Consider the following 27,527-nt stretch of genomic DNA (forward strand, 5'->3'; position numbering starts at 1 on the left):
TGTCCACAGTTAGACAGCGCGCAGGCAAACCCCATCCCCACGGGGGCTCCGAGACATGAGCATGCCTGCTCAGCGCCCTGTGCCGGTATCTCCAACCCCCACTCACCGGGCTCTCATGAACCCCGAGGAAGATACCACTACATCCCCATTTTAACAGATAAAAAACAGAGGCCCAAAGAAATCCCGTGACCTGTCCCAGGTCACAGAGCACAGCCAAGACCAGAACTCAGGTCTCCAACCCCATGCTCAGGGCTCTTTTTGTTGCGCGTGGCTCCTTAGTGAGTTCTGTCATCAACAGCAATCAGCGCGGGACTCAAGATTTCAGAGGAGAGAGGACCAGCACTTTCTAAATGGATACCAATTATACGTTTTGAATTCTGAGATGCCCGTTTTTCTGTATGTTAACATCTCTGAAAAGAGGCATCTTGGCAGAGCTGATGAGAAGGCACCGAGTCACGGTGTACCTGGTGTCTTCCTTTCACCCTCAGCGGTACACAAAAGAATGGTACGGCTGTCAGCGGGTCTCTGCTTTACTGAAATACAACGACAGCTGATTTACACCGAGCTTAGGTTCGAGACCAGAACAAACAGATGCCTGCTATGGGGCAAGGGGCCTGCTGCTGCTGCGGGCCCAGCGACGATACTCTGTATAAACATGCGTGCCGGCGGCCGGAAAGGAACCAGCGCCTCACCCGGTACCACTGGGGCTTCTGCATCTCCTTCGGCTCCCGCTGGGTGGTGAGAATCAGACAGGCACGAAGGGCGGCCACAGCTCCCTCACGGATGGCCTGCTTGGGGTCCCACACAGCCACGAAAATGTTGTCGAAGAAGGGCTGCACTTGCTGGAAGAAGAAGGTGGGGACGCTGATGGCCAGCTCACGGAGAACCAGGACCTGGGAGAAGAAGGCACACTCAGAACGCTCATCAGGGACGCAGCCTCTAGCTTCCTGGGGCCTACACATGTTAGGAAAGAGCAGACCAGCCCAGTCCACCGGCTTGGAAACTCTGGGGCTCAAGGAAGGCAAGGAAACTGCTCACACATCTCCATGGTCATCACCTTGGGTGTCTACATGGCCTGCCTGTAATGTCAGAACAGATGCCCTGGAAGGGCAGACATGCTTTGCTTTGTATACTGCTATACTGACGGCCCGGAACCGTGCCTAGAACACAGCAAGTGTTCAGTAAACATTTATTGAATGAATGAAAAGTCCTGTTTAATACCTAGTCTTACTATTATTTTCATTTGACAGGGGAAAAAACTAAAGGTCGGAGGTTGCCCCAAGTTGCAGTTAGGAATTGGCAAAGCAAAGACTTGAACCAGGATCCAGAGACGTGTCCTTCCCCCGCACCATGCTCCCTCCGTGTGGTGCTGCCTCCTACGGAAGGAGCTGGCTAGAGAGGACCGACCGATGCCTGGGGCCCCCCAACTCACACCCAAATCCTCTCTTAAAGACAGACTCTCCGCCGTCTCACAGCCCGGAGCGCTAGCCCATCAAAAAGCAGTGACGATGTGTCCCCAGAAGAAGAGGGTAAGAGGCCACCACTTCCCAAAATGCAGAACAGCCAATGGGAAAAGAGGAAGTTTGGGCTAAGTACGAACCAATGAGCCAATGTCTAAAAAATAAACAAAGCAGACCGAATTTCCCACCAGGGGTAGCGAAGGCACCTCCTCCCCCTGCTCCTCTCTTAATCCCAGCCTCCCCCATTCCCACCGTGCGAGCAGAGACCTTGGCAAGACGCGGAGGGGACCGTGCAGACAGTACAGGTGTCTGGGGCTTTGTACACCTTTTGGCTGTGGCTTTTCTTGCTAGTAGCAGGCAGGGGGGTGCCTACTACTTAGGAGGCAATTTAATTCTAGAAAATCAGAGGTCACAACCAACACTTCACTCAGGGCTGCCTCTCCAAGAACAAAAGAGAACTTCAAAGTATCCTCTTCAGGTGCAAAGCTCAGGGAGAAGACAAAGGATGCAGGGCAGAACCTAAGGCCACTGAGAAGCACAGTGTCTTTGCCTGCAGTGTCCCCTCTCCTTCTCTGTCCCTTGTGGACCTAAGCACACTGTGTGAGGGACCCCAACACAGTGCCACCGCCCTCCAGGCCGTGCCACGCCCCTCCTGCAGGCACTCACAGCTGCGTGTCTCCGGCCCTCGTTGCGGTCAGCACCCAGCCACTCCAGGGCTCGCTTCACTTCGAACTCCACGTACTCAGCAGTGAAAGTGTCCCCGGCCATGGCAAGGCGACCAATGGCTTTGGATGCCATCTCCATGACAACTGGGTCATTAGAGGGGAGGAGGTTCCGAAGATAATTAGCGAATCGGCCGATTCGGGTGGCATTCCCACCTTCCACTCCTATGAGGCTGGCTGGAAGAGAGAAAGGCAAGAGGTGAGGACGGACACCCGCTGGCCAGGCAGGCACGCTGCCTGGAGAGGAAAGCTGGAGAGTGACTCTTCCCCTTCACCTCCAGCGCACGCTGCCCTTTCCAGATGGTAAGGAATGCGGACAACTTCCATTTTAACCAACAGATTTGATATTTATACAAGGACTATGTGTATAAAGCAAGGTGTTCTCATTTTCACATATATATAATTTGTTTTCCCAAGAAGAAAAGGAAAAGGAACTGGGGCTGAATAATAAATCACAGGCTAGATGACCACCCTGGAGACTGGAAATTTACCTGCCTTTTCAGTCATTGCCCCAACTCTGCTTTCCCATTCATGAGCCTGACTATTCAAATGTCACTCTACAGAAAACCCCAGAACCTGCAAAAAACTACAAGTGGTGGAAAGAACGCTGGCTTCCTGTCTCAGCTCTGGCTCTCTGTCCAGCCCTAGAAAAGTCACTGAATGGTTCTGAGACTCCGTATCTGAACACGCCTGCTTCGCTTCTATGACAGGACTGCCGCTAGAATACCCGAATAAGCACACTGAAAGCCACAAGACTCCTTAAAATTCAGTAAACAAACAGGAACTAATCATCTAGTAAGCAGCAGAGCACACGTGGGGTGCAGGGGGCACCGCTGATATGGTCACCAGACTCTGTCCTTACCTATGGCCAAGATGCCGCCTTTCCTCTCATTGGCATCCGAGCTGGAAACCAGTTCAAAGATGTGATGGTTCAGCTGGTCGTAGAAGCGAGTAGACTCCTCTTGACTCATCTGCAAAGGAAGGTGTGCTCAGAGCAGTGTCTGATGCCCCCCTGATGGTGTGGCGGGTGGTTCCCAAAGGTGAGGACCCGAGCGGTAGCCATCAAGTGCGGTTCAAACTGAACACGACCAAGGTGCTGCCCATTCTCTAGTTTGAAACTGCAGAGCAACTGAACTTGCAATTCATCTATTTATTTAACAAATACTATCGAGAACGTTCCAAGGCAGGCCACACTGTGTCCTTGGTTCTGCCTAGTACTAGGCGTGTAAGAACGAATAAGACACTGTCCCTAACCTCCAGCTAGTCTCTATTTAAAAAATCCTAAGCTCCCCAAACCCATCCCAACCACTGTGTTGTCAGGCAGAAAGAATCAAAGGTCTGGAATGTGGTGGGAAAAAGAAAAAAAATTAACAACAGCTGGCTTTACACGGACTCCTGAAGTGTCACCACCACGCAAGGAAGGCCACAGGACCGCGTGACTGCTGCAAAGGAACTGGCACATCCTATGGACGTGAATACCTGCGTGCTTTTCTAAAACAGAATCCTACTCAGCCGTCCAAAGAAATCTCAACCCGCACGGCGCACATAGCCCAAACCCTGCATGACGGGCGGCCCCGGCCGTGGAAGCCCTGACCTCTCGAAGCTCCATGGTGACGTAGTGCTGCAGCTCCTTGGCGGCTTTGGCCCTGGTCTCCTCATTGCGGCTCTTCAGGCCACTGGCGAACTGCTGCAGAACGCTCACGTTGCTGGATGTCGTGGCAGCCGCGGTGGCGGCGGCAGGCCCGGTCCCCAGCATCTTGCCCTGAGGTTCTTTGGAGAGAAGCTTCCGTTAACATTCTGGATAGCAAACTATGGTGATAAATTTATTTCTGACTCCAGTTCCTCAACATACATCTCCACCTCGTCCACATCAGGCAGGGGACCTGAGCATGGCGGGGAGACCTCACCGAAGAACCCGTAGAAAGCCTCCATGTGTTCAATGAGGATTTGTGTTTAAAAGAGGTAGCAGAGTAAGAGGGTCAAGTTGTGGTCCGTGGAGCCAGACTACCTAAGTCTGAGTCCAGCCCCAAATTTTATACCTTGAGAAGATACTTAAAATGTCTGTCTCCTCAACCGCCATAGGGGGATAATAACGCCTAACTCCTCAGGTGAACGCGAGGATGAACGAGTTAGTACATGTTAAAGAGCACTTACAACAGGGCTGGGCATGCAGTGAGTGCTTAGCCATTGTTAGCCACGACTGTCACTACGGCTACTACGCACATGGCGCAGGGCCAGGCACTAAAAGTATGGAGGGTGGGGGGAGGCGAGCGAATGAAACATGCCTACGACTGCCTCCTTCCCCAAAGAGTTCAATGTAAAGGGCGGAATTATTCTATAGCAGCACTGTCCGACAGAAATAAAACACAAACCACAGACGTAGTTTGAAATTTCCTAGTAGCCGTATCAAAAAAAGGTAAAAAGAAACAGGTGAAATGAATACTTTATTTAACCCAATATATCCAAAATGTAATTTCAATGACTTTTTTATATTAATAAAGTTATTAATATAAAAAAACGGATATACTCATTTCTTACGTACCAAGTCTCCAAAATCTAGTGTACATTTCACACTTATGACAATCTCAGTTTGGACTAGTCCCATTCTAGAGCTGTGAGCCACATGTGGCTGGGGGTTACTGCATTCGACAGTGCAGTTCTACAGAATACTAGTACTTGAAGTGTGAGCTGAAAGAGACAGATTAGTTCCCAAGACCATTCATTCATTCCTGAATTATGTACTATCCCTTCCCTCAATGAATTTACAGTCTGGGGGGAAATACAAATGATCAGGCAACCATAATAAAGTGGCCACAAGACCACTCAGCCCAGACTGCTAGGTGAGCAACGTACATACCTATCCTAGGTATGTCCACTAATATTATACTAGAAAGTCAATTTTTCAAATTTTCCTTTCTAAAGAATTTGTGCAATACCGAGAAGAAAAAAAAAAAGGAATAACTGGTTTTGAAAAGCTTTTAAAGACTCTAATGCCAAGAAAATGACTGCAATAGGAAGTGTCCTACTTCCAGGGAGAGGAAACCCGAGGTCCCTGATGAGCGAAAACTCCTCCAGAGTGTGTGACTGCGTCTGTGATGAGAGGGAGGGAGGCTGGCGAGGAATTTCCAGTCTCCGGAAAGAACCAGCCTATCTTTCTAAGTCTAAGGCCCATAGGCCGTCTGCTCTATGCAGAATTCGATCAAAATACTGGAAGTCAAATATCCTAAGGGTCTCTCGGCTAGGGCTTACAGAAGTTCAAGTTGGGTGGCTGAAACTAGGAATGGGGGCTGGGGAGGCAGAGAGGGTGAAACCCACGGATGCAACCGAGCTTAGATTCCCGGAATGGGTCCTACAGAAGTCTCCGGGCTGGAGTGCAAGAGGCTTACACCGACGGTGGTCCCCTCTGAGGACCATTTGTAGGTGGTGACGGACGGGCACGGAGACGCAAAGGCGTCCCGGTAGTACCGGGGCAGATGGGCCGGCCCTCGCGGCGCCAGAGACGCAAGGCAGGCTCAAGGGGCCGGGAGTCTCCTGGGGGTCCGGGAGGAGGTGGGCGTTGCCTCACAGGGTGAGGGGTCAAGGGCTCCGGCCCCAAGTCCGAAAGGCCGCCTCTCAGAGGACCCCACGTCCCAGACGGGCGGCTTCCCCAGGGCCCACCCCACGGACCAGGCTGGCTTGTAGGTCTGGACATGCCGTCGCCTTGGAAGGGTCGGTGCCGGGCTCCTGACTCACCCCGCGGCTTCGGCCAAGGCCTCAGCTGCCGCCGCCAACGCCGGTAACGCCGCTTCAGGCCCCCCGGCCCCACCACCCGCCTTCCCCGCTGTCCTCCAAGCCGGGCGGGAAGGAGGGCAGTTTCGCAGGCCTAAGGACCAATCGACAGGCGTAAGAAGACGATGGACTGGAATAGCGACCAATAGTAATGAAGGAGAAGCGAATCTGCGGGACCGGCTTCTTCAGGGGGCGGGGACTGTTCAAATAGACAAACCACGCGGCCAGTGGCAGGCGAAAAGAAGCTTCGATGCACTCGGGAGAACCAATCCGCCGTGAGTTGACTTCAGTCACTTCCACGCACACATCCGGTGCGTCGCTACTACAATTCCCCTCTGTGTCGGGGGCGTGCAACCGTGCTTAGTCCGCGGTAGAGTATCTGAGATGGTGCTAAGCGCCGGTAGGCGGAGGCTCGCGACCCTTCCCAGAATACTTATGAAAGGACATGTGAGCTGTGCCAGCGTCCTGAAATTACTTTTCGGAGTTTTGGAACGTGATTTCTCTTCTGTTGAATGTAATATGCATTTGGAAAGTTTTTACCTAAATTTCCCACTTTTCCAAAAGTATCTAGCTCACATCATTCAGGAGAAACCATAGCCAAATTTTAACTAAACGATCTTGTAATTTCAAAACATCACTTTGAAAACTTTTTCAAAAAGCAATTAACTACATTTCGATTAAAAATCAGTGTTTATTATAATAAATATTGAAAATTCCTAAACATTTCACGAGTCTGATTAAAATGATTAGCTCATATTAAAGGAAATTTATGTTGCCATTAATAGTATTGCAAATGAATATTTTCTAAGAAGGAAAAGGGTTCACAATTTGTTAAAAACTATGTTGCACGACAATGTAAGTATAATACAACCCTTAAAAAACATTTACAAATTTCTTATGTGTTTGTTACCATGGGGAAAATGTATAACTAAGATATACTGGAATTTGAAAAGGCATACTTTTTTTTTTCTTCATACATTACCATCAATTACTTGTGTACTAAATACAAACATTGGGACTTCCGTTTCTCACTCTCTCAAACACAGCCTTCAAGGGAAAGGATACTGCTCGAGTGTCAGTGGAGTTGACTTATATAGGCAGAGAGCCCAGCCCCTGGTCCCTGATTGGTCTGTCCTTATGCAGATAAGGATTCCAAATCCTCACAGTGTGATTGGTCCAAAAGGCATTTTCCTGATTGGCCAGAATGGAGCTGTTCTGATTGGCCAGTGAAGATGTTGATGGGGATATGGTCGCCCAGCTCTGGTTGAAAGACAACCTCAGTGCTAGTGATTGAAATGGGTACCCGGAACTCCATCACAAAGGTTGGCTCAGGTGGCAGGAGCACACTGCAGGCAGGCAGTCCGGTGGAGGCAGGCAGCTTCTCCCTGAAGTGTAGTTTGCACGAGTGGCCCCAGTTTAGAAATGGCTGGCTGTTAGGCTCTGTTTTTTTCTGTTGTTGTTTGTATTTTTTTAGGGACCACCAGGAGCCCTTCTTGTAGGTATCTTCTTTTTCTCAGGGTCCACTTTTCCGTGGTAGGCACTGTTGTGGGGGTTAAATGCTAATAATGCATGTAAAGTACATAAAACACTACATGACACATACAGTCAATAAATGCTGTTATTGTTATTTATGAATGTTTCTACAAAGTAGGTCGTATTGTTCCCATTTTATACTTTATCCATTAGTAAACTGGCAGGCATACAGGGGGAGTGAGTTATAGAGCTGGTAAGTGAGGAGTTAAAAATACATGCTTCTTCCTCTTGTCCTATTTGGTAGCATAGGATACCTGCGTTTGGCCAGCATTGCAAATATGTGCTGGATGCTAAAGTTGTAAATTAACAACCAGCTGCTGGTAGGGAGGTATGTCTATGCAGAGCTGGCTTCCTGGTGGTTGTGATGTGTGAGGTCATTATGCTCTGTCCTGAAATTCTTAACAAGTTTTGCATAAGGGGCCCCACATTTTTATTTTGCCCTGGATAGCAAAATTATGTAGTCAGTCTGTGTGTGTGTGTATAATGTTTGATTTATAACTTTCACTGATATAAAGGATGTGCAGCATACACTTACACATAATAAACTACACAATACTTTTTATTGTAAATTTCACATAGCCAATTGATTCTAGCAGTATGCTTTTATTTTTGGATATTGTGCAGCTTCCCTATGGTTGCAATTGACCAATGAGTATAGTTCCAACAGGAATATTGGTCGATAGTTTCTTTTACATTAATGAATAAGGAGAAGCGAAACAATAAAGAGAGATCTTGACATTTCACTAGTTTGTGAATGATATGAAGGCTTCTTTGCCGAATCAAATAATAATTTTCCAATACTGGAACAACATTTCCCCAAATTTTGTTGCTGTTATTCACAACCTACCGGCTACTGAGTTAACACACTTTTAAGTTTAAACTGCATGATAAACTGTTTTCAGTCACTTTCTTAAGTCTAGATGATCAGCAAAACAATCATCAAGCATCTGCTGATTTGCGTGGCATAAATACTCCTACTGTGGGAGATTTCGAGCTACCGATGAATGTCACTCAAAAGCCAGGAAGAGCTCCTTCTGACTGGAGAGAGGCAGTTAAATTTCTAGGAATTTTGTGAGCCAGTCATTAAGAACAGCCATTATTCAAAGTTAAACTACACAAAACTTACAATTAGACAAATGATATTAAAAACAAAAGTAACAAATACTGAAAGCTCATTACCTCCTAATTGCTACATTTTATCATTTATGCTCTTCGGGCTGTCTGCATTTGTTGTTATTGCATTGTGGGAAGTGGGAATACTATCTGACAACGTGCGGCTGCTCATCTCTTCCTGGCTTTTGAGTGACATACTTTGGTAGCTCGAAATCTGCCATAATAGGAGTATTTATACTTGTTGCATGCATACCGCACGAAAAAAATTGAATGCGTCCTATTTCGGTGAATGAAGCTCTTGATAAGTCGGAAAGCCACACTTATTGGTGGTGGATCTTGTGACTCTTAAACGAGGCTGTATCCGCCAAGCCTATCCCCCAGCTGCCCCGCGCAGACCCGCGGCCAGGAAAACGCTGGACCTCCGCGTTGACGTCCTGCCCCGCCCCCGGCCCCGCCCCCAGCCCCTGCCCCGCCCCTTTCGGCTGGGCCCGCTCGGTCAGCCCTTGTTTCCCGGCCGGCCTCCAGAGGCGGGCGCACAAGATGGCGGCCCCAGGAGCCCCAAGAGCCCCAGGAGCCCCGGGGAGGCGGCCGCCTGTCAACCTTGGGCTCTAGTATCGGGCTGGAGTTCGGAGACAGGCTCCGCTCAAGTGGCAGGAAGCTCGAACGGTGCTACTGCGCCTCGTGGGGTGCCAGGCCCGCTTGGTGCTGCCCCGGGGCCCTCTGCCTCCCCCGCCCTGCCCCGGGGCGGAACTGGAGGAAGGTCAGAACCCGCCGCCCCGCCCCATCCCTCCCCAAGTCACTGGCAGTCGCTCTTTTGTGGGTGGCTCACTGTTAACTTTGATTTCAGCCACGTGCACCTTCATGGCGGCCTCGCAGGACCCGGGGGAGAAGATTAGCATCCAGGCGGGAGAGACGGCCGGGGACGGGGAGCTGCTGGGGAACGACTGTCTGGAATGGGACAGGCCCCTCCCGCGCTCCTGGAGGCAGAAGTGCGCGTCCTATGTGCTGGCCCTGCGGCCCTGGAGCTTCAGTGCCTCACTCACCCCGGTAGCCCTGGGCAGTGCCTTGGCCTATAGATCCCAGGGCTACCTGGATCCCAGGCTGTTGGTGGGTTGTGCCGTGGCAGTTCTGGCTGTGCACGGGGCTGGCAATTTGGTCAACACTTACTATGACTTTTCCAAGGGCATTGACCACAAAAAGAGTGATGACAGGACCCTGGTGGACCGGATCTTGGAACCCCAGGATGTTGTCCGGTTTGGAGTCTTCCTCTACACTTTGGGCTGTGTCTGTGCCGCTTGCCTCTACTACCTGTCCCCTCTGAAGCTGGAGCATTTGGCTCTCATCTACTTTGGAGGCCTGTCTGGCTCCTTTCTCTACACAGGAGGTAAGACTTGCCCTGATACCTGTGCTGGAAGCCTTAGTTGCATGTCTTAGAAACTACTGCTTTGTGTAGAAGTTAGAAGTAGAGGACTGATGTCAAAAGCTCTTTTCTCAGGCCACTGTGTGAAATCGACAGTGTGTGGGTCATGTCGATTACTTTGAAAGATTCTGTTTATTTATTCGTAGAGAAAGGGGAAGGGAGGGAGAATGAGAGGGAGGAAAACATCGACCTGTTACCTCTTGAATGCGCCCTGACTGGGAACTGAATTTGCAACCCAGGTATGTGCCCTGACCAGGCATCGAACCAGCGACCTTTTCTTTGGGGGGTCATGCTCCAACCAGTTGAGCCACACTGGTCAGAGCAATGTGGGTTATTTTCAAGAGCAGTAGATTAAGAAGATCCTGACTTGGCTTATGGGTATTAGACGTATATACATATATATATGTGTATATATACCCATAGATATATACGTGCAAACACACACATACTGTGTATATATATTCATGTACATAACCAACACTTCATGTGACTTTCCCAAGGGCGTTGACTACACGAAGAGTGATGACCAGACACATACACTGCACAAAACGGTTTTTTGGAGTTGCAGTTGCATTTTTACCTTCCATGAGTCATACGACTCATATATATATACATGAGTCATCTCCATATATATTGGTTTTAGTTTCTTTTTGTTGGTCATATCTGTAATGCCAGTTTCAAATTTAAGTGAAAGTCACTTTGAAGAGCTCAAAATTGTGCTTTCTTCAGCTAGTTTGCTAGGTGACTCACTGTAGCAGGCTGGCTAAGGTCGTGATGGCCAGGTGGCTCAGCCTTGTTTATTGAGCACTTATTATGTGCCAGCACTGTTTGTTCTCTGTGAACACAGCAGTCACAGACCCTTGCCCTTGTGAAAGCTGGGTTCCCAGGATGTGGGACTTTGGATGCCGAAACCACTAAAGTCCCTGGTAAGTCAGGGTGGGTTGGTATCCTGATGACATCAGTTGGATACAAGAGTCTGAGTTCAGGCGAGAGGTCTGAGTGGGAGATGCAGATACTTGGGAATCCGTGGCACGGAGATAAAGTTGCATGACAGGGTGAGACCACCAGTGGAGGGAGTGTTGACAGAGATGTGAGTGGGACCAGGACAGTCCCGGGCACTCGGACATTAAAAGAAGAGAAAGACCGGGCAAAGGGAGCTGTGACGGGGCATCTGGAGGAGAAAGAATACCAAGAGACTGATGTCCTGACAGCCACTTGTAAAAAGTTCAGTAAGGGAAAGCAGTGGCCACTGTGACAGAATGTCTAAGGAGGTAGTGGGGGGAGAGGCCCACTCTGCGAAGGTGACGCTTAAACTCGGACTTGATGGATAAGGAGCCAGCCGTGGGGCAGAATTGGGGTCTGATTCAGGTGCCGAATCCTCCAAGGCTGAAGGAGCAGCAAATGTAAATGCATAGGAAGGCAGGAGAGGTTGGCATCTTCCAGGGTGCTCCAGAAGGCCAGTCTGTTCGGGAGGGAGAATGGAGATAGAGTTGGAGAGGTAGAGGGGGCTGAGTCATGCTGGCCTTGCAGGGCCTCGGTCTCCTGTGCTGGCTCCTGCTCGTTCCCAACCTGCAGGCTTACCTTTGGACCGCTTTCCTGTGCCCTCACTTCCCCCTCTCAGGATTTGGGCCAGTCGCATGGCTCCAGATGCTGTCTGTTAAGCTGGTGACCCACAGGTTTATGCCTCTGGCCCAGGCCTCTCCGCCGAACTCCAGACCCACATCTGGCTTCTTCCTCAGTGACTCCTCTTAGAGATCTCCAGGCGTCTCCAGCTAAACACGTCTGAAACCAAATTCTGACCTTCTCCCCAAAGAAACCTGCCCTCCCTCAGCTTTCCCCCGCGTAGTCGACGGCAACGTCACCCTGAAATCATGGGTGTCGTGCTGACTCTTCTTTCTCATTTGCATCCTGTCTGTCAGCAGATCCCGTTGACTCTGCTTTTAAATGCGCCTGGGATCTGACCGTTGCTCACCACATTCCGCCACTGCCGCTCTCCTCTCTTGAGTTTCACGGCAGGCTCTTCACAGACTCCGGCACCCACCCCGTCCCTGTCGGGTGCTCCCAAGGCAGCAGCCAGAGTGACCCTGTGCACACACATAAGGCAGTTATGTCAGTCGCCTGCTCAGAATGCTCCAAGGGCTCCCATCGTGTTCAGAGTAAAGGCCAAGGTCTTTCCAGTGATCCCAGGACCGTCACCTGCCCACCTTCTCCAGTCCGCCCAGCTCCGCTCTGCCTTCCGTCTTCCGTCCTGCCCACAGGCTCCAGCACACTGCCCTCCTGGCTGTCTCCAGGACAGGCCAGGAATGCGCCCGCCCCACAGAGCCTTTGAGGAGTCTGTTTCCTGGACTCAGAATGCTCTTCCCCATTCTATCTGTGTGATCCCCTTTCTGACCTCCTCCACCCATTTGTCAGCTGTTTAGTGAGTATCCTATTGACAACAAAATGACAAAGCAAAGCTTTTTGCAGCAGCTGCGAGAGAACACAGTTACACACAAACACGTGCACCCTGATTCCCATGCTCCCTGCCGCCCACTCCAGCCTTCCCTAATGCTCCTCTCTGCTTTTTCATGACAGCGAGAATTACCTTTTAACACAAACAAGTACTGACTTGGTTCATTACCGTCCGCCTTACACTGTAAGCAGCCTGGGGATAGGGATTTCAGTCTCTGTTCTCTGCCAAACCCGTGTGCCTGACACGTGGTCAGTGCTTCATCGTTACTGAATGAACAAACAGGGGCATGAAACGTACTGAGCACAGTAATGACAGAGTCTGATTTTCCGGGTTTTCCGTGACATTGCCGATTACACATCAACGTCGTACTGCGAAGTGCGCAGGTCCTCGGCATCCCGGTGTGATGACCTCGGCAGGTGCCCACCCACCGCTGTGTGTGTGACCCACACCCCGTCACGCCAGGGCATTCCCATCACGCTCGGACGTGTCCTTGTGCTTCCTTCCCATCAGTCCCCACGCTCCCCACCCCTGTCCAGAGGCGACCAGTGTTCTGAGTTCTTGTGCGTAGATTTGTTTTCCCTGCTCTAGAACGTCCTGTAAGTGGAACTATTGGGTGTGGACCCTTGGGCCTGGCTGCTGCTCAGCCCAAGGCTGTTGGGATTGGTCCTGCTGCGATGGGCGTCAGTGGCCCCTTTGTATCGCCTCGCGATGCCCATCGTACAGACCTACCAGGACTGGTGTATTCGGCCGCCTGGGCATCGGCGTGTGGCTTGTTTCCAGATTATGGCTGTCACGCCCGAACGTTCGTGTTCAAGTCTTTTTGTGGATAGTTGTTTTCGCTTTCCGTGGGTGAATGCCTTGGAATGGAACTGTTGAGTGACGGGGTAGATGAAGGTCAACTTCGCGAGAAGCTGCCGGAGTGTCTCCCCACGTGGTTGTGCCGCGCTTCCCCGTCGGCAGCGTGTGGGCGTTCCAGGTGCCCCGAGTTCTGGGCAGCATTTTGATTCATATTTTAGCGAGTTCATTTCCGCTGCTCTGCGGAGAACTGGCCCGGTAGTTCGCTGTGCTGGTGCACTTGGAGAATGGTGTCGGAGGGGCGGCGATGCCGTAGAGGAAACTCCTGGGTGGGCACCCCTCTGAGTCTGTGGGCAGGCGAGTCACACCCCTGAGTTGGTGGGCAGGCAAGCCGCATGTCGGACGCTCAGGACACCAGCCTTCCCCTCGGGGCCCCAGCACTTGCTGGTGTCAGGTGACCGCCAGGCCTCCAGGAGGGTTTCGGACCCTCCTCGCCCCTCGAGGGCGCGTGCTGCTGGATGACCTCGGGAGGTGCTCTTGGGTAGCCTGGCCAGAGTCGAGGCTTTAGAGCTGGTGTCTTCCGCCCGCAGCCAGAGCCCTCAGGTCTGCGTGGGGCTGGGAACATGAGCTGAAGAGAAGTGGGCCCCAGGGGAGACACTCGCCAGGTCTGGGCTGGGAGCGCCCCTGCCGGTCATCTTCCTTGGGGGGCATCTTCCTCGGGCAGGGGCGCCGCAGCCCCGCCTTCCCTGAGGTTTCACTTGCTGTAGTTTCCGTTTTCTGAAACCTTGCGCTGTCTGCCGTGTCCCACCCTGGACATGAGTCACCCCTCTGTCCAGCATGTTCACGCTGTGTGCGCTGCCCGCCCATTAGCCAGTTAGTAGCCGCCTTGCTTATCACATTGCCTGTTGAGATATCTCAGTGCCTGAGTTCAAGTGACCTTTCTTTTAACTTAATAATGGCCCTGACGTACGAGAGTAGTGATGGTGCATATTCGGATGTGCCAAAGAGAAGCCCTAAATGTTCCCTTTAAGTGAAGAGGTACGTACAGTGTGTGTATAGAAAACACTGTGCATGGACTTTGGCACTCCCTGGTTGCAGGCATCGCTGGGGGCCTTGGGTGAGGATGGGGGGACGTCTGTAGTCCCCTGAATATGTGAGACATTGCAGAGGCATCGGTTTGCTAGTTTAGAGCTGAGCTGATGTTCTGCCTGAGCGAACTGCCCCCTGGAAGGCACGTCCTCAGGCGGGTAAATTATTTATCAAAACACTGCTTGGGTCATACAGAATGAGCTCGCAGCGTGTCAGTGGGTGTCAGGGGCCACGCGTGTGATACACTTCCCTGGGGATGCTTCATTCTCAAGAACTGGGGTCCCCGCCAGATGGAGGTGTTGGCTTGCGCCACGGTGGGAACCGTTGTGTGACGTACGAGTGTGTGGGGTCCACACGTTGTGCCCCTTAAACTCACACAATGTTGTGTGTTAGTTATTTGCAATCGAGCTGAGGGAACACCCAAACGTCAGGAGCCCCCAACCTTGGCTGCGTCTTGTTCCTCAGCTGCCGGGGCTCTGACCCTCTGCAGACCTCCGGCCCTTCTCACTGGAGGCTGCTCAACATGCCGTCGGTCACCTGTGGGTTTCTTGTGGCGGGGGCCACGCCTTGGCAGCTTGGTCACACCCGGAGGCTCCCCAGGCTTCTGTGGCAGCACACGTGTGGGGGGGACTCTCGCCCGTTTCTCCTGCTCCACTCCTGTTCTTTCCGGCCGTGGTCCCGGACTGCAGGTGCGTGTCACTGTAGTTCTGGGTCCAGTTCGGCCCCCGTGCCAGGTGCTGGGGGGGCGCGCTGTGAACGAGCCAGACCCAAGGCCCTGCCTCCCTGAAAAGGAGCGTTTGTTGGGGGCGACAGAGATTGGAGATCGGGGAGCGTGATGCGATCCGTTCGGGGGGGGGGCGGGGAGTCGGGGCCCTGGAGCCTGCTGCAAGGGGACTGACTGGACGAGGTGTGGGGTGAGGGCAGCTGCCCTGGGGGACGGCCTTCACGGCCTGGGAGGGTGCGTCGGAGTTCGGCAGGCACAGCAGGCGGGGTGGTTCTCAGGGCCCTGAAAGCAGCCTGAGGGGAGCCGGTGGAGAGCTGGGCGGAGAGCAGGGGTGGGGGTGGGGGGGGTCGGGGCAGGGGAGAGGCAGCGCGGGGCAAGACAGGGCGGGGCGGAAGGTGAGCAGGTGAGAGGCTGGCTTTAGTCTGAGGATGACTGTGGATGAGGGTTTCCAGGTGTGCGCTGGGCTGGGGCACGGTCAGGTGAGTGTTTTTGAAGCATCACTCGGTGTGGAGGTTAGGCTAGGGGAGGGAGGGGAGGTTGTGATAAGAACAGAAGCCGAGGGAGCAATTTGGGGGGTGTCGGCGTGTTCCAGACAGAAGGGGACGGTGACTTGGGTTTGGGGATGGAGTGAGGCGGCCGGAGCGAGCCGTCGGGGTGGGAGGGACCTGGGCAGGTTTTGAAGAGGCAGTGCCGGGGGAGGAGTTAGAGAGGACTCAGGTCTGACCTGACGGGAACCAGAGGGGGGAAGCAGCGTTGAGACTTCCTAGTTTTCAGTTTCACCCCTCACGTGGCTGAAGGTTGCTTTATGTGGAGGTCAGGGATCCCGAACTCCCACTGACTCGCACTGGGGGCTTTCCAAACCAGAAGGCACCTCCGGTGCTACCGACGGGGGGGAAGGGCGACAGAAACCGGAAAACTGGGTGGTGAGACCTTTCCGATCCTGGGTGGGCCCTCCCGTTGAACCGAGCGTGTGTGTGTGTGTGGTGGGCACCCGCTGCTCTCTGTTCCATTTCTGTCGGGGGCAGTAGGAAGGAAAAACTGGGTGTGACCCTGAACCCCGGCCGCACGCCCAGAGATTCGTGTCCCCTGCACCTCCACACGGGGCCCTGCGGGGGACGGGGTCTCTGTGGCCACCCCCTCCCCGTCTGAGTCCGAGGGACAGGCCCTCCGTCCTGCCCTCGACCTCACCCCGGCTCTCTGGGTTTTCTGGCCGCAGGCATTGGATTCAAGTACGTGGCCCTGGGAGACCTGGTCATCCTCATCACCTTCGGCCCGCTGGCCGTGGTGTTCGCCTACGCCGTCCAGGTGGGGTCCCTGGCGGTCTTCCCGCTGGTCTACGCCGTCCCGCTCGCCCTCAGCACCGAGGCCATCCTGCACTCCAACAACACCAGGGACATGGAGTCCGACCGCCAGGCGGGCATCGTCACGCTGGCCATCCTCATCGGGCCCACCCTGTCCTACGTGCTCTACAACACGCTGCTCTTCCTGCCCTACCTGGTCTTCAGCATCCTGGCCACGCACTGCAGCATCAGCCTGGCCCTGCCGCTGCTCACCATCCCCATGGCCTTTTCCCTGGAGAGGCAGTTCCGGAGCCAGACTTTCAACAAACTGCCCCAGCGGACCGCCAAGCTCAACCTCCTGCTGGGGCTGTTCTACGTCTTCGGCATCATCCTGGCGCCGGCGGGCAGTCTGCCCCGCCTCTGAGGGGACCAGGAGCTGCTCTGTCACCCCGCGCCCCTCGGCGTGTCTCCTGGGCAGGGGGAGCGTCTCAGGGGACAAGGCGATTTGAGAATGAGGGGCCTAAGGGTGGCTTGTGAACTCCCACCTTTTTTAAATTATTAAGTTCTTAAAGATAACGTTTTTTGTTTTTGTTTTCTGTTTCACGGTGAATCTTAAAGCCACTCTGGTGTCAGCTGGTGAACTGGCTGCTTGGCCCTTGTTTCATTGATGCTTTCCACTAGAGGGTGCTGTGGGGTCACTTTAAAGTGGACTGGAGGGCCCTGAGGCTGGGGAGGAGCCACCTGAGCTGGCCTCCAGTCTCGAAAGGGCGGCAGTAACCCGGCCACGTGTCCCCCTGTTATCTCGGTCCTGAAGGGTAAGGTAATGACTGGTGTCAGGCCCCGTGATCCCGAGAGCACCTGTCTCTTGCTCTGAGCCACTGCCTGAGAGGGTCCCTCATTAACAGCCGAACTTGGCTCCCGGCTATTTGCCCAAATTGTGATGCAGGGACTTTTGTCCTTCGTCTCCGCTTTCTCTTCCCGCCACAGTCAAGGAAGAATGTCAGATCACCCTGCAGCCATACAATCAAGCTAGTGACTGGCAAGGAAAAAAAAAACCCACCCCTGGGGCAGCTGAGAAAATCGTGCTCCAGGATGGAAGTCGGTAGTTCCCCCTTGTGGAGCCCGCTGGGGTCGCCGGAGGACTCCCAGCCCTCTCAGTAACCTCGGGGAGCCCTGGAGTTGTGGGGACGCTGCCCTCCCCGCCAGCTGCGTTCAGCCCACAAGGCCTCTTGGTGCCCCGCCCCCGCCACCTCCCTCAGTGCTCCCTGATGACTGTTCGTGTGTCTCCCGTCCCTGGAGCCTGACCGCTGGGGCAGCAGCTCAGCACCTGAGTCAGGGACAGCTGCCACCTTGCACCGGGCCACAGCACAGGATGAGCAGACCTGGGCCGGCAGCTCCTCCGTGGAGGAACAAGCCAGCAGACAGCCAGTCCTGGCCCCGTTCAGACGCACGGCGGGCCCTGCCGGGGAGGGCCCGTGTCTCTCTCCGTGACGGCAGAGCTGCTGCGCTGGCCTGCGTCTCCCAGAGGCTCCAGGTGCCCGTGGGAAGGTGGGTCGCACCCAGGGTGGGGGAGTTCCGACGCTGATCAGAGTTGCTTTCCATTTCATTGCCTCCGAAGTATAGCTTCTGGCCTGCGTTTGCTCTGAGACTGAAACACATCGAGGCCATTCTTACATTTTCCTGTTGCAGTGATAACCATTCTGATGGCTGTTTCAGGCGCTTGACCTGCAGAAAATGACATCGAGTTCGTTCTTCATCCTTCAGGTCAGCTGATTATATGATTTGGCTCCTTGAGTTGGAGTTAGTCAGCTTACTTGGGCAGAACCTGCCTGGGAGCTGCAGGAGTTCCTGTGGGTCGTCTGTCTGCAGAGACTGGAGTCCTCGAGTAGTGGTCGGGGCCCCGTCACAAGGAAATGGCCCTTCCCGCCTGCCTTTGTCCCCAGCACCACGTCTGTTCTCACCAGGCTCGTGGCCTGTTGGTGCTCACGGGGTCCTGCCCTCAGAGACCAGCTCTTCCCACAGGGCGCACTCCGTGGCGGTACGACCAAGAGCTGTCTGCAGGCCAGACCACCTTTGGGAGCGCTCCTGTCGGGGTGTCAGCCTCTGCGTTGCGTCCTGGTGCAGATTTTAATGCATATTCTTATACACAAATGTTTCTAAAATGCCACACTTGGCACCAGGTTTTATACGCAGGTCGCCGTAATTTGTATCACATCCCCTGATTCAATGACAATTTTCTTTAGACTTGTTAATAAAAAACATATTTATCAGTTTCCAGTTTTTCTTTGCTTTCCTCCCACTTCTTATTGTCTGACTGTGAACTCTGATTCTTAAACCTCAGGAGACCAGCACAGGCACATTGGGGCATGGGGTGGGGGTGGGGCGCACGATCTTTAGCGATGAATTTGGGTAGGATTTGACCCGACTTGTTGAGCCCTTAGAGAAGACAGCAGGGACCACTCAGAGCCGGTACGGATTTGCCGAGAGCCAGCCAGGCCAAATTAACCTTGTTTCCTTGTTCTTTCCCACCTTCGTGTCTCTTTCCCCGTGATAGCGCCGCTGCGCTGATAGATTGAGAACATGCAGTCGGCAGAGGCGTCTGGCTCTCAGCCGGGCGTCTGACAATACATCCTCCTGAGCGGAGCAGGGGGGCGGGGATGACAGCCTGGCTCAGCGGCTGCCCGCCTGGCCTGCCCGTCTCGTGGCACACACAACCTAATCACTGACATTCTGCGGCACACCGAAAATGTGTTTTTGGCCGATCTGACCAAAGAAAACATATCATTTTGATTCATTCACACGGGATGGCCATTGTGTTAACTGCTGTCCTTTTTCATTCGACAATCTATAGGAAAAGGGGGTCAGTGCCCCTGACGATATAGTCAGGTATGGCCCGTTTTTAGTAAAAAGTCCTGTGGCACACCGGAGCGGGGAAGTCGCTGGTCGGGTTCGATGAGTCCCCCGGGGGCCTGGACAGGCTGTGGGAGGGGGCCCAGGATCAGCCCATCCGTCTGGACAGGCGAGGGGGCCTCCGGAAGCGAGCGTGCGTCTGCCCCCTGCTGGCCGGGTCCGGTACCTGTAACAACCCATGGGAACGAGGCCGCCCAAATTGCAGGTTTTTCGAATCTTGGAGGGAAAGCTTGTAACAAATCAGGAGGCTGCTTGGATGGGTCAGAGGAAAAGCTTGGCACGAGTAAACATGAGGCAATATACCTGGGTCCCCCAAATCGACCGTCCAACCTCCAGGGGCCAGACCCCCCGAGTGGCGGCAGTTGCTGTGGTGGGTGTGACTTCTAGTGATGACTCCAGGATACAATGCCACGTGCCTTTATTTCTGGGAGTCAGATTTATTCTGCCCCCACCCCGTGAGGTGGCCAGCAATTTAACCCCCGTCACAGCGCAGGCTGGTCCCCCTCCCTGCAGGGTCACCCAGGACTCCTGAGTCTCCCGAGGGGGCAGAGGTCAGGGACGTTCCCTGGGCCCTTGTTCCACTGGCTGGCTCTCTCTAGGGTCGCTTCTCTGCTCCTACTTCCAGCCGAGGTTCGGCCTGGGATCTCACCTCATTTCTCGGACACCCTGCTCTGGAAGGGCTCAGGGTGCCCCTGGCGGCAGCCCTCTCTGCTGACCAGTACCGTGGGCCTGCAGGGCCCTAGTGCCTGCCACCCCACCCCCATTCCTGCCCAGTCTCAGGGAAGCACCCGTTCCCTCCATGACCCACCTTGCCCACCTCCCCTCCTCAAAGCCTCTCTCTCCTCCCCCGCCCCTGGCAGGACCTTGGCAAAACACCCCACCCGGGCGCCTTCGGAAGTCAGGGCTGGTGGTCTCGAGTGGGGTGAGGAAGAAGGTGCCAATACATAATTTATTATCTTACTAACTCTTCTGTTACTGCCTAATTAAAACAAGCAAAACTCGGAGCCTGGGACTGAGCCCAAAGCTCAGTTTGAGTCAATGAGCTCTTAACCTCCACGAAGGTCAATGTGATCCAAGGCGGAATGAACAGATTAGTGTCCAGACGGTGAAGGTGCAGGTCCTGCCCATCCCCGTGTCGCTGGGCCGCAGGTGGGGAGCTGGGTCCGTTCCCAGGCACCTTTCCTTCCCTAGTTCCTTTTTTGCTTGATAGAGCAAATACAGTGGTCGATCAGGAGCATGCCGTGCCCACAATGCACTGGGATTTCAGCAAGGCCTTGGACAGCGTGATATATGAAACGTGGAATGGGGAGCTTTATTTCTAAGTGGACACACGTGTTCTCACACTGGAAACAGCTGCAGCAGAGGTTGTACCTCTCGCCGTGGGAACCACGTTCTGAAGATGTTATTAACAAACTGGATCTTGTCCAGAAAGCACTAGGCAGACTGGTGAGGACACTTACCGCCATGTCAGTGTGGAAGGGAGACTCACCAGAGGGCAGTCTTGGGGAAAAGAGACTGGGCTGCCTTATGAGTGTGTGTGTGTGTGTGTGTGTGTGTGTGTGACTTACTTCAAAGGCAAAACTAGACTGATTGGTGGAAGTCACATGGCCCCGAGTTTAAGCTCTTAGGTCAGGAAGAACTTTCTAGCTTAGAGGAATTGCAAGTGAAATGTTTGACACGTCCCAGTGGGTGGTGAGTTCCCTGTGACTGGAGGCATTCAAGCGGAAGGATGAGTCCTTGTCAGGAACACTGGAGCGGAGAGCTGGAGCGGAGCAGGAGCGTGTGAGAAGACCTCCGGGGCCTTCCGATCCTGCGACACAGTTGTTCTGTTGCCGAGGGACTGTGTCGGCACCGCCCCAGGGGTCAGGAGGGCAGGTGCAAGAAACACGTGGCCATTTCCTCTTTGTGAGGGCAGATTGTCCTCTGTCGGCCCACTTTAACAGGCACAGCTGTGACTGAGATTCCTTTTTTCTTTTAAGATTACACACACACACACACACACACACACATATGCACACCCCCGTGCGTGCATGCACACGGTTGGTTTCGCCCTCCAAAGCCTTTGAAGTGAGGTGGATGACAGCCCCTTCCCCTGGGCCCCGAGGACCGCTCCGCTGCTAATGGACTGTCAGCTTTTTCCATTCCGGGCTCCAGACTGTGCAGGCTGGTGTCAAAGTGGTGCCTCTGGCGAGAACCTGGCGCTTGGGCCTCAGCCAGTTGACATTTGCGATTTGCCCTTCTTCAAACTGGGACAGCCCTCTCACTGCGAGTGACTGCGCCAGGACGCCAAATAGCGGTCGGTGTCAGGCAAGTCGGGCCCCCTGCCTGCCTGCAGACAGTTTCCTGGGGGTTGGCGAGGGTGGTGGGGGGACTGTAACTGGACGGCACAGACCCCTTTGATGCCCTAGCTGCACCTCAAGAATTCAGGTGGTCTGGGAGGGTTTGGGGAGGGACAGCGAGGGTCTAGATCACGTGCTCTCATCCGGGTCTCAGCAGGGAGGGAAGTTGCTCTGGGGCCCTCCCATGACGCTAACTGGTCCATAGAGGCAGCCCCTCGTGGGGTGTGACTCTTGGGGCACCCCAAGCCTGAGGCCTGGCAGGGCAGATGAGCAGCTGGAGGGAGAAGAGGGCCCTGCCAGGGGCTGCCCTCTGGTCTTCAAGGGGAAGCCCCCTCAGGCCCTCTGCCCTCTGCCCTCCAGCTCCCCAGGAGGCCAGCTCTCCAGGGGTCAGTAAGCCTGCTTGCATAGCCTGTGGGCTGGCCGGCGGGGCTAGAGTTTCCGGTCAGAGCCTGCCCAGTCCTGGATAAGGAAGAGTTCTTCACCCATATTCCCTTCCGGTGAGGACACAGGAAGGCCTGTTCTCAGGTTAAATTTCTGTTCCTGGTCCCCCATCTACCTGTCTTTATTTTCTTTTATATATATATATATATATATATATATATATATAATTTATTTATTTTTAGAGAGGGAAGGGAGAGAGAAAGAGAGTGAGAGAAAGAGACACATCAATGTGTGGTTGCTGGGGGCCATGGCCTGCAACCTAAGCATGTGCCCTGGCTGGGAATCGAACCTGCGATGCCTGGTTCGCAGCCCAAGCTTAATCCACTGAGCTATGCCAGCCAGGGCGATTTTCTGTCTCTCGTAGTCCTCACCCGCCAGGCCACTGACGCAGAGGATGGCTGACTGCTTCTGGAGAATGTTCCGGCCCCAGACGGAAAGAGCCCCCTCCCCCCGCACGTTTGGGGGAGCAGCAGCAGGGGTGGTGGTGATGCGTGTCTGGGCCCCAGAAGACTCACTCTTTGCGTGTGGTGAGAGGAGGCTGACACATGTCGACTGTGGGATAAAAAATGACAAGCGCAGTGGAGGTTAGAGGCGGGGTGCCCGATGGAAGGCTTCCAGGAAGAGGTGATGATGAGCCGCGTTCAAGGCTTCTGGGAAGAGATGCCTGTGAGGGCGATCGCTTTTTCCGAAGCGGAGGTGCTGATGGACAGCGGCCCCCAACTCCCCCAACCTGAGAGCGGAGACATTTTTCTTAATCGGCCCCTCCGGCCGCGCAGCAGCCCCACGACAAACGGCAGCACTGAGGCAGGTGGGCGAAGGCCCATCAGACTGCCAGCAAGGTCAAAGCCTGAAGCATGAGGATGCCTGACACCTCCATTTGGAGAAGCAAACAGGAGGGATGGTGGGGCCTTCAATCAGCCGAGGCTGCCAATACCTAATCAGGATGAATGGCTCCGAGGCCCCAGGGAAGTATTGGCTAGGTAGCGTGGGAAGACTGCCTCTCAGGCCCTGGGCCGCCCCGAGGCCAAGGAGTGCAGGTGAAGGGGGGTCCAGATTCGGGGAAGCTGCCGAGGCCATCAGAGGTCACTTCGGTCACCCACTGTCAGCAACGAGGGCCTTTCAGCTGACACTTGCCCTGGCCGAGGTCCCAGGCCTCCTGAGAGCTTGCCCTGGGCCAGCTCTGTCCTAGGGCTGGAGAAGCACGAGGCACGCCCTGCCTCTGAAGGGGTCACAGCGAGCTGGTGGGGAGACCCCACGCATGTGAATCACTTTGATGCCACCCCAGTGTCATGGTGGAGGCTCCAGGATGGGGGAGAGTGACGGTGGCAGGGATCAGTCTCTCCACTCCGCCTTGGTCCAGACCCCGATCCAGTCCCTGCTTATGACCAGAGCCTCTTTCACCTCCTTTTCCGGCCACTGGTGCTCTCCGGAAGTGCCCACAAGGCGGCTGCCAGGCCCCTCCACCATTCACAATTAATTGAGCAAGTATTACGTGACAGCACTGGGCCAGGCGACCTGGTACGACGGTGAATTAGACCTGGCCCCCTCCTCAGGAATCTCACCGTCTCAGAGGGAAGACCCAAAAGGGCCTTGTGTCATTCACGGAGCAGGTCTGGTGAAACACGAAGCTGATGGCACCGGGTCCAAGCACCTTCTGCGTCACTCGCCCCCTGGATGCGCTCACCCAGGCCATGGAGCCTCGGTGCTCCCTTTGCAAAGGAGGATGATAGTGTGTGCCTCGTGGGGCAGCTTCGAGTTTCAGCGAAACACTGCTCACGGAGTCCCCGGTGCGGTGCCTGGTCTACAGCACGTGCTTCACAGAGTGAGTTCCCTTCCCCTCTTATTGGTGACCGTGGAGGGTGTGGCTGCTTCTGTGTGAGCTCAGACTTGCCCACTAAAGGGCAGAGGACCACAGCTGGCTCAGTTGGTGTTCTTCATGGCGCCCTCGCTGTTCATTTATTCATTCAACAAACATTGACCGAGGACCTGACGAGTGCCAGTCACTGGGTTAAAAACTAAAAGTAGACGACACAGGAGACCAGGTTCTTGCCTTCGTGGAGCTCATAAGGGGGCAGACGAGAAAGAGAACTCTCCGTGGGAAACTGTGTGTGGAGGTCCATTTGGGGATTTCCTGGGGTCTCTGCTCTGGCGCCCACCCAGGGTTCTGCGAGGAGGCCGAGGGACGGCCCATTTGGGGCCTTTCTCTCAGGGACAGCCAGACCTGGTTGTGTGAGATGAGCATCCTGGTGAGGTGACTGGGGGACACTTGCCTGTCTCCTGACTGTGGCCCAGTACCCCGGGGGGCCTGGCCTCGGGGACAGAGACTGCCAAACGAGCTTCCCGTGTGAATGGCCCACGGCCCGGCCCGGGAGCCTGACCTGAACAGGTGCTGAGGGAGCGCTGGAGGGAGAGGCGGATGGTCTCCCGCGTGGTTGTGAGTGGCCTGTCATTCAGAGGGGCTTCAAGAATCTCCAGGCTAAGGGAATTTGGAGAGGGTCCGAGGCCCCACGTGTGCCATGGGGAGAGGCAACATCGTCACTTCCTTGGGTTTCTGTCCAAGGCCAGTAAGGGAAGGGCAGGCGTCCGGAAAATGGCTAAAGTCTGTTTCCCCAGGGCTGTCATATCAAAACCAATTCCCGCGTGCCTATGGGCACATACGTGTGTGGGCCCTGTGTGCATACAGAGACGCCTGCCTCCCCCACCCCTGCCCCCTCGCCAGCAGGGCTGTTATTAGTCTGGGTATCAGGAAGAGCCGAGAATGAATGGAGCCCCGTGCAATGAGCGACACCTTGTAAAACAATCTCAATTACCAGATAACCAATCTCCGTGCAATTCCGGAGAGGATAAAAGGAAACCGCAGGGACTGTGAGCAAATGATAGCCCTGAGCCGCTCAGGCAGAGCAGGGAGACGCAGCCGTTCCTTATCCTGCCAGCTCAGAGCAGAGGTTGGGCCCGGGGCAGGCGGCTCGGTGGAGAAGAGCCATTCCTCTTCCGAGAACGGGCAGCGCGGGGCTGGCCGAGAGCAGAGATAACCGCATCAGTCAGGTGGGGAAGGGTGCTGTGTAACCCGGGGCAGGCGGCCTGGGGCCGTCCTGCCACTGCGGCTGCTCTCCTTGGGCCCGGGGGCTGGGGGAACACCTGCTTCCCCAGGAGGCTCCCTCTCCCCTGGGAGAGGCCCCACCGCCTGCCTCGGGTGATCCTCCATACTGTTCTCTAGTCCCTCTCCAGGGGGTCAGGGGGTGTGTCCTGGGTGGCCAGCTTGGACGTGGCCCTGGGGCACTCCCTGGGACCCATCCTCAGATGAGAAGTTGAAGGAACAATGGCAGAGACGGCAGCCGAGCCGGGCCGCACCGCCCAGCCCTGATCACCGGGAGAGTCTCCGTCCCTGGGTCCTGGCCGCAGGGGGCTCACCCCGCCCTTCCGCACAGCCCCTCAGCCCCGCCTCCCACAGCCCCGCCTCCCACAGCCCCGCCTCCCACAGCCCCGCCTCCCACAGCCCAGAGAGCCGCTTGCTCACGCGCCTCCCCGGCTGAGTGGGTGCGTGACTTGCTCAAGGTCACACGGCTACGGAGGGGCTGCGCCTCCACCCGAGTCATCTCCCCTCCGACTCCGAGGGCAGCACTCCCTTGGTTAAAAACCGTTTCCTTTTTCAGCACTTGTCCTGTCTTTAGAAGCGGGAAAAGCATGATGGGTTATTATTTTTTTTTTTCATAAATCTCATTTCAATTTAAATCTCTTTTTAAAATGTTGAAAGAAGCACAGCTGCCTTTCTTGTCATTGTCTTCCTCTCCCATTCCCTTTCCTGCCTCCCCTGTCACCTCCCTCCCCAAACCCTTTTCTTGGCTTCCCGTACACGGGGGGCGTCTGGGTGCTGGAGGAGAGGGAGAAGAGGGAGGGGCCGCCTGAAACAGGGTCTCGGGGTCCCCCCCGTTGAGAAGGGGGTGGGTGACCCTGGGCTTTGAGTGGTCTGACCCAGGGGGCCGGCCCAGCCATCCCTCCGATCCAGAGCAGAAGCCTGGCTGCTCAGGTTCGGTCAACACCCCCTTTGGGCCTCAGTAGCCTCCCGCGGAAGCACCCACGGAAACCACGGCGCTGCGTCGCGGCCCCCGTTCTCAGCTCTGCTGACCGACCTGCCTCGGGCCCGCGTGCCTGTGTTTCCACCTCCGAGGCTTGGCAGTTCCCTGATGGGGTTCGGGGGTTCCCGTCTGATGGATGAGGACGCAGGCTCCTGCGGCAAGACCCAACGCCTTGCTCCGCATGTCTGCAGGCGGATGGATACAGCCGCCCAGGGGGAGCCAGGAGCCAAATGGGGATTAGAAGCCAGGCCCTTGGCCTCCTCACCCAGAGGGCTCCCCACCACGCTCTGTGCGTGGGCCAGCATCCTGACCTTGGTCCCAGCCTTGAAAAGGGAGGACCGAGTTTGGAGGACTGTGACTTCTGGGTTCCTCCCAGAAAACGGGGGGTGGGGGGGTATGGGGAGGGTGGCTACATCCCACATAAAAGGCAAGCAGACAGGGGGGCCTGATGCTGCGGGAACAGTGCAAGCCCCCGAGGTAAGGATAAAGCAAGCAAGCCAAAGAGCCCCTGATCGGGAGACAACCTCTCTGAGAAGTGACAATACGCCAGTTGCTTCCGCAGATGCGGGGCTGCAGCTGGGCCCCGCGCTGACGTGAGCTCCGCCCCCAGATCTGCACTGTCACCGGCTTGTTGGAAAAACAGATGTTATTGTCCTCTCTTCCCGTCCCTTTGTCCCTAATAGGCACTTCAGCACAGGAGGGGGATTAGAGAAACCCAGACGTGTGTCTATTTCAGGCTCTTTCCGGAAACTGGCACTTCTGCGGGACTTGGGGTTTGGAATAAAGCGGGTGCGGGGGAGGACCGCCTCCACCTGCCCTGAGCCAGCCTGGGGCGGCGCTGCCCTGTGGGCCCCTTGCGCAGGCCCAGGGGTGCTGAAGACTGGTTCTGAGAGGAGGTGCCTTTGCTCCCGGTTTACCACCTGGGACTCCTAAGCTCGTGTCAGAGGAGGGGATAGCTGGGGACCTGGGCCTTCTGCCTTGACATTCAGAATTTGGAAGGTTGGAGGAGGTCCTGGGCTGATGAGATCAAGGTCTTGAGTTCCGTTTTTGTCCGGGATCCATTCATTCATGGTCACTCACTCAAGCATTCACTCAGCAATCTGCTGCTGATATTGTCCTTAAAGGCTCAGCCCTGCCCCTGGCAGCAGCACGCCGGTTTGCAGGTGCAAACTTCTGCGGAGCGCAGTGCGTGCTCTTCCGTCGGGTCGCCGTGGTTATGGTTTCATAGGCGCTCAGAGGCCTTCCTGCACCGAAATAGCGCTGCGGCGACCTGCCCCGGCGCCTCCGCGTCCACCCTCAGCCAGTCCTCCCAATGAAAGCATTGTATTCCCAGAGGCCCTCGCTAATGTACAAGCGCATAACTGAGGAGGGCTCACAGTGGGGGTGGGGTGGGGGGGTATCTGCT

General features: G+C 55.0%; 2 protein-coding genes across 3 annotated transcripts in view; one reads left to right on the forward strand and one right to left on the reverse strand.

Moving 5' to 3' along the window:
• MTOR (mechanistic target of rapamycin kinase) overlaps positions 1 to 6,020 on the reverse strand; it is a 111,368-nt gene extending 105,348 nt beyond the window's left edge. Inside the window, exons 1-5 of the mRNA XM_028511253.2 lie at positions 5,915 to 6,020; positions 3,777 to 3,952; positions 3,045 to 3,153; positions 2,127 to 2,359; positions 693 to 893 (exon numbers count right to left, since the gene is read on the reverse strand). Of these exons, the coding sequence (XP_028367054.1) occupies positions 693 to 893; positions 2,127 to 2,359; positions 3,045 to 3,153; positions 3,777 to 3,938 (705 nt within the window). The 5' untranslated portion in view covers positions 3,939 to 3,952; positions 5,915 to 6,020. The remainder of the gene's footprint in view (positions 1 to 692; positions 894 to 2,126; positions 2,360 to 3,044; positions 3,154 to 3,776; positions 3,953 to 5,914) is intronic.
• Positions 6,021 to 9,097: 3,077 nt separating this feature from the next.
• Positions 9,098 to 18,629, forward strand: UBIAD1 (UbiA prenyltransferase domain containing 1). 2 transcript variants are annotated; one of them, XM_028512366.2, is made up of 3 exons: positions 9,098 to 9,356; positions 9,444 to 9,980; positions 16,293 to 18,629. In XM_028512366.2, exons 2-3 carry the CDS (start codon positions 9,458 to 9,460, stop codon positions 16,778 to 16,780), a joined length of 1,011 nt encoding a protein of 336 aa, XP_028368167.1. In that variant the 5' UTR covers positions 9,098 to 9,356; positions 9,444 to 9,457; the 3' UTR covers positions 16,781 to 18,629. The 2 variants fall into 2 exon arrangements, with proteins under 2 accessions (XP_028368167.1, XP_028368168.1); XM_028512367.2 differs by having other exon boundaries at positions 9,131 to 9,980.
• The last annotated feature ends 8,898 nt before the right edge of the window (positions 18,630 to 27,527 follow it).

This window comes from Phyllostomus discolor, chromosome 5 (genome assembly GCF_004126475.2).
Source record: "Phyllostomus discolor isolate MPI-MPIP mPhyDis1 chromosome 5, mPhyDis1.pri.v3, whole genome shotgun sequence".
In the NCBI taxonomy this organism is placed as follows: Eukaryota; Metazoa; Chordata; class Mammalia; order Chiroptera; family Phyllostomidae; genus Phyllostomus; species Phyllostomus discolor.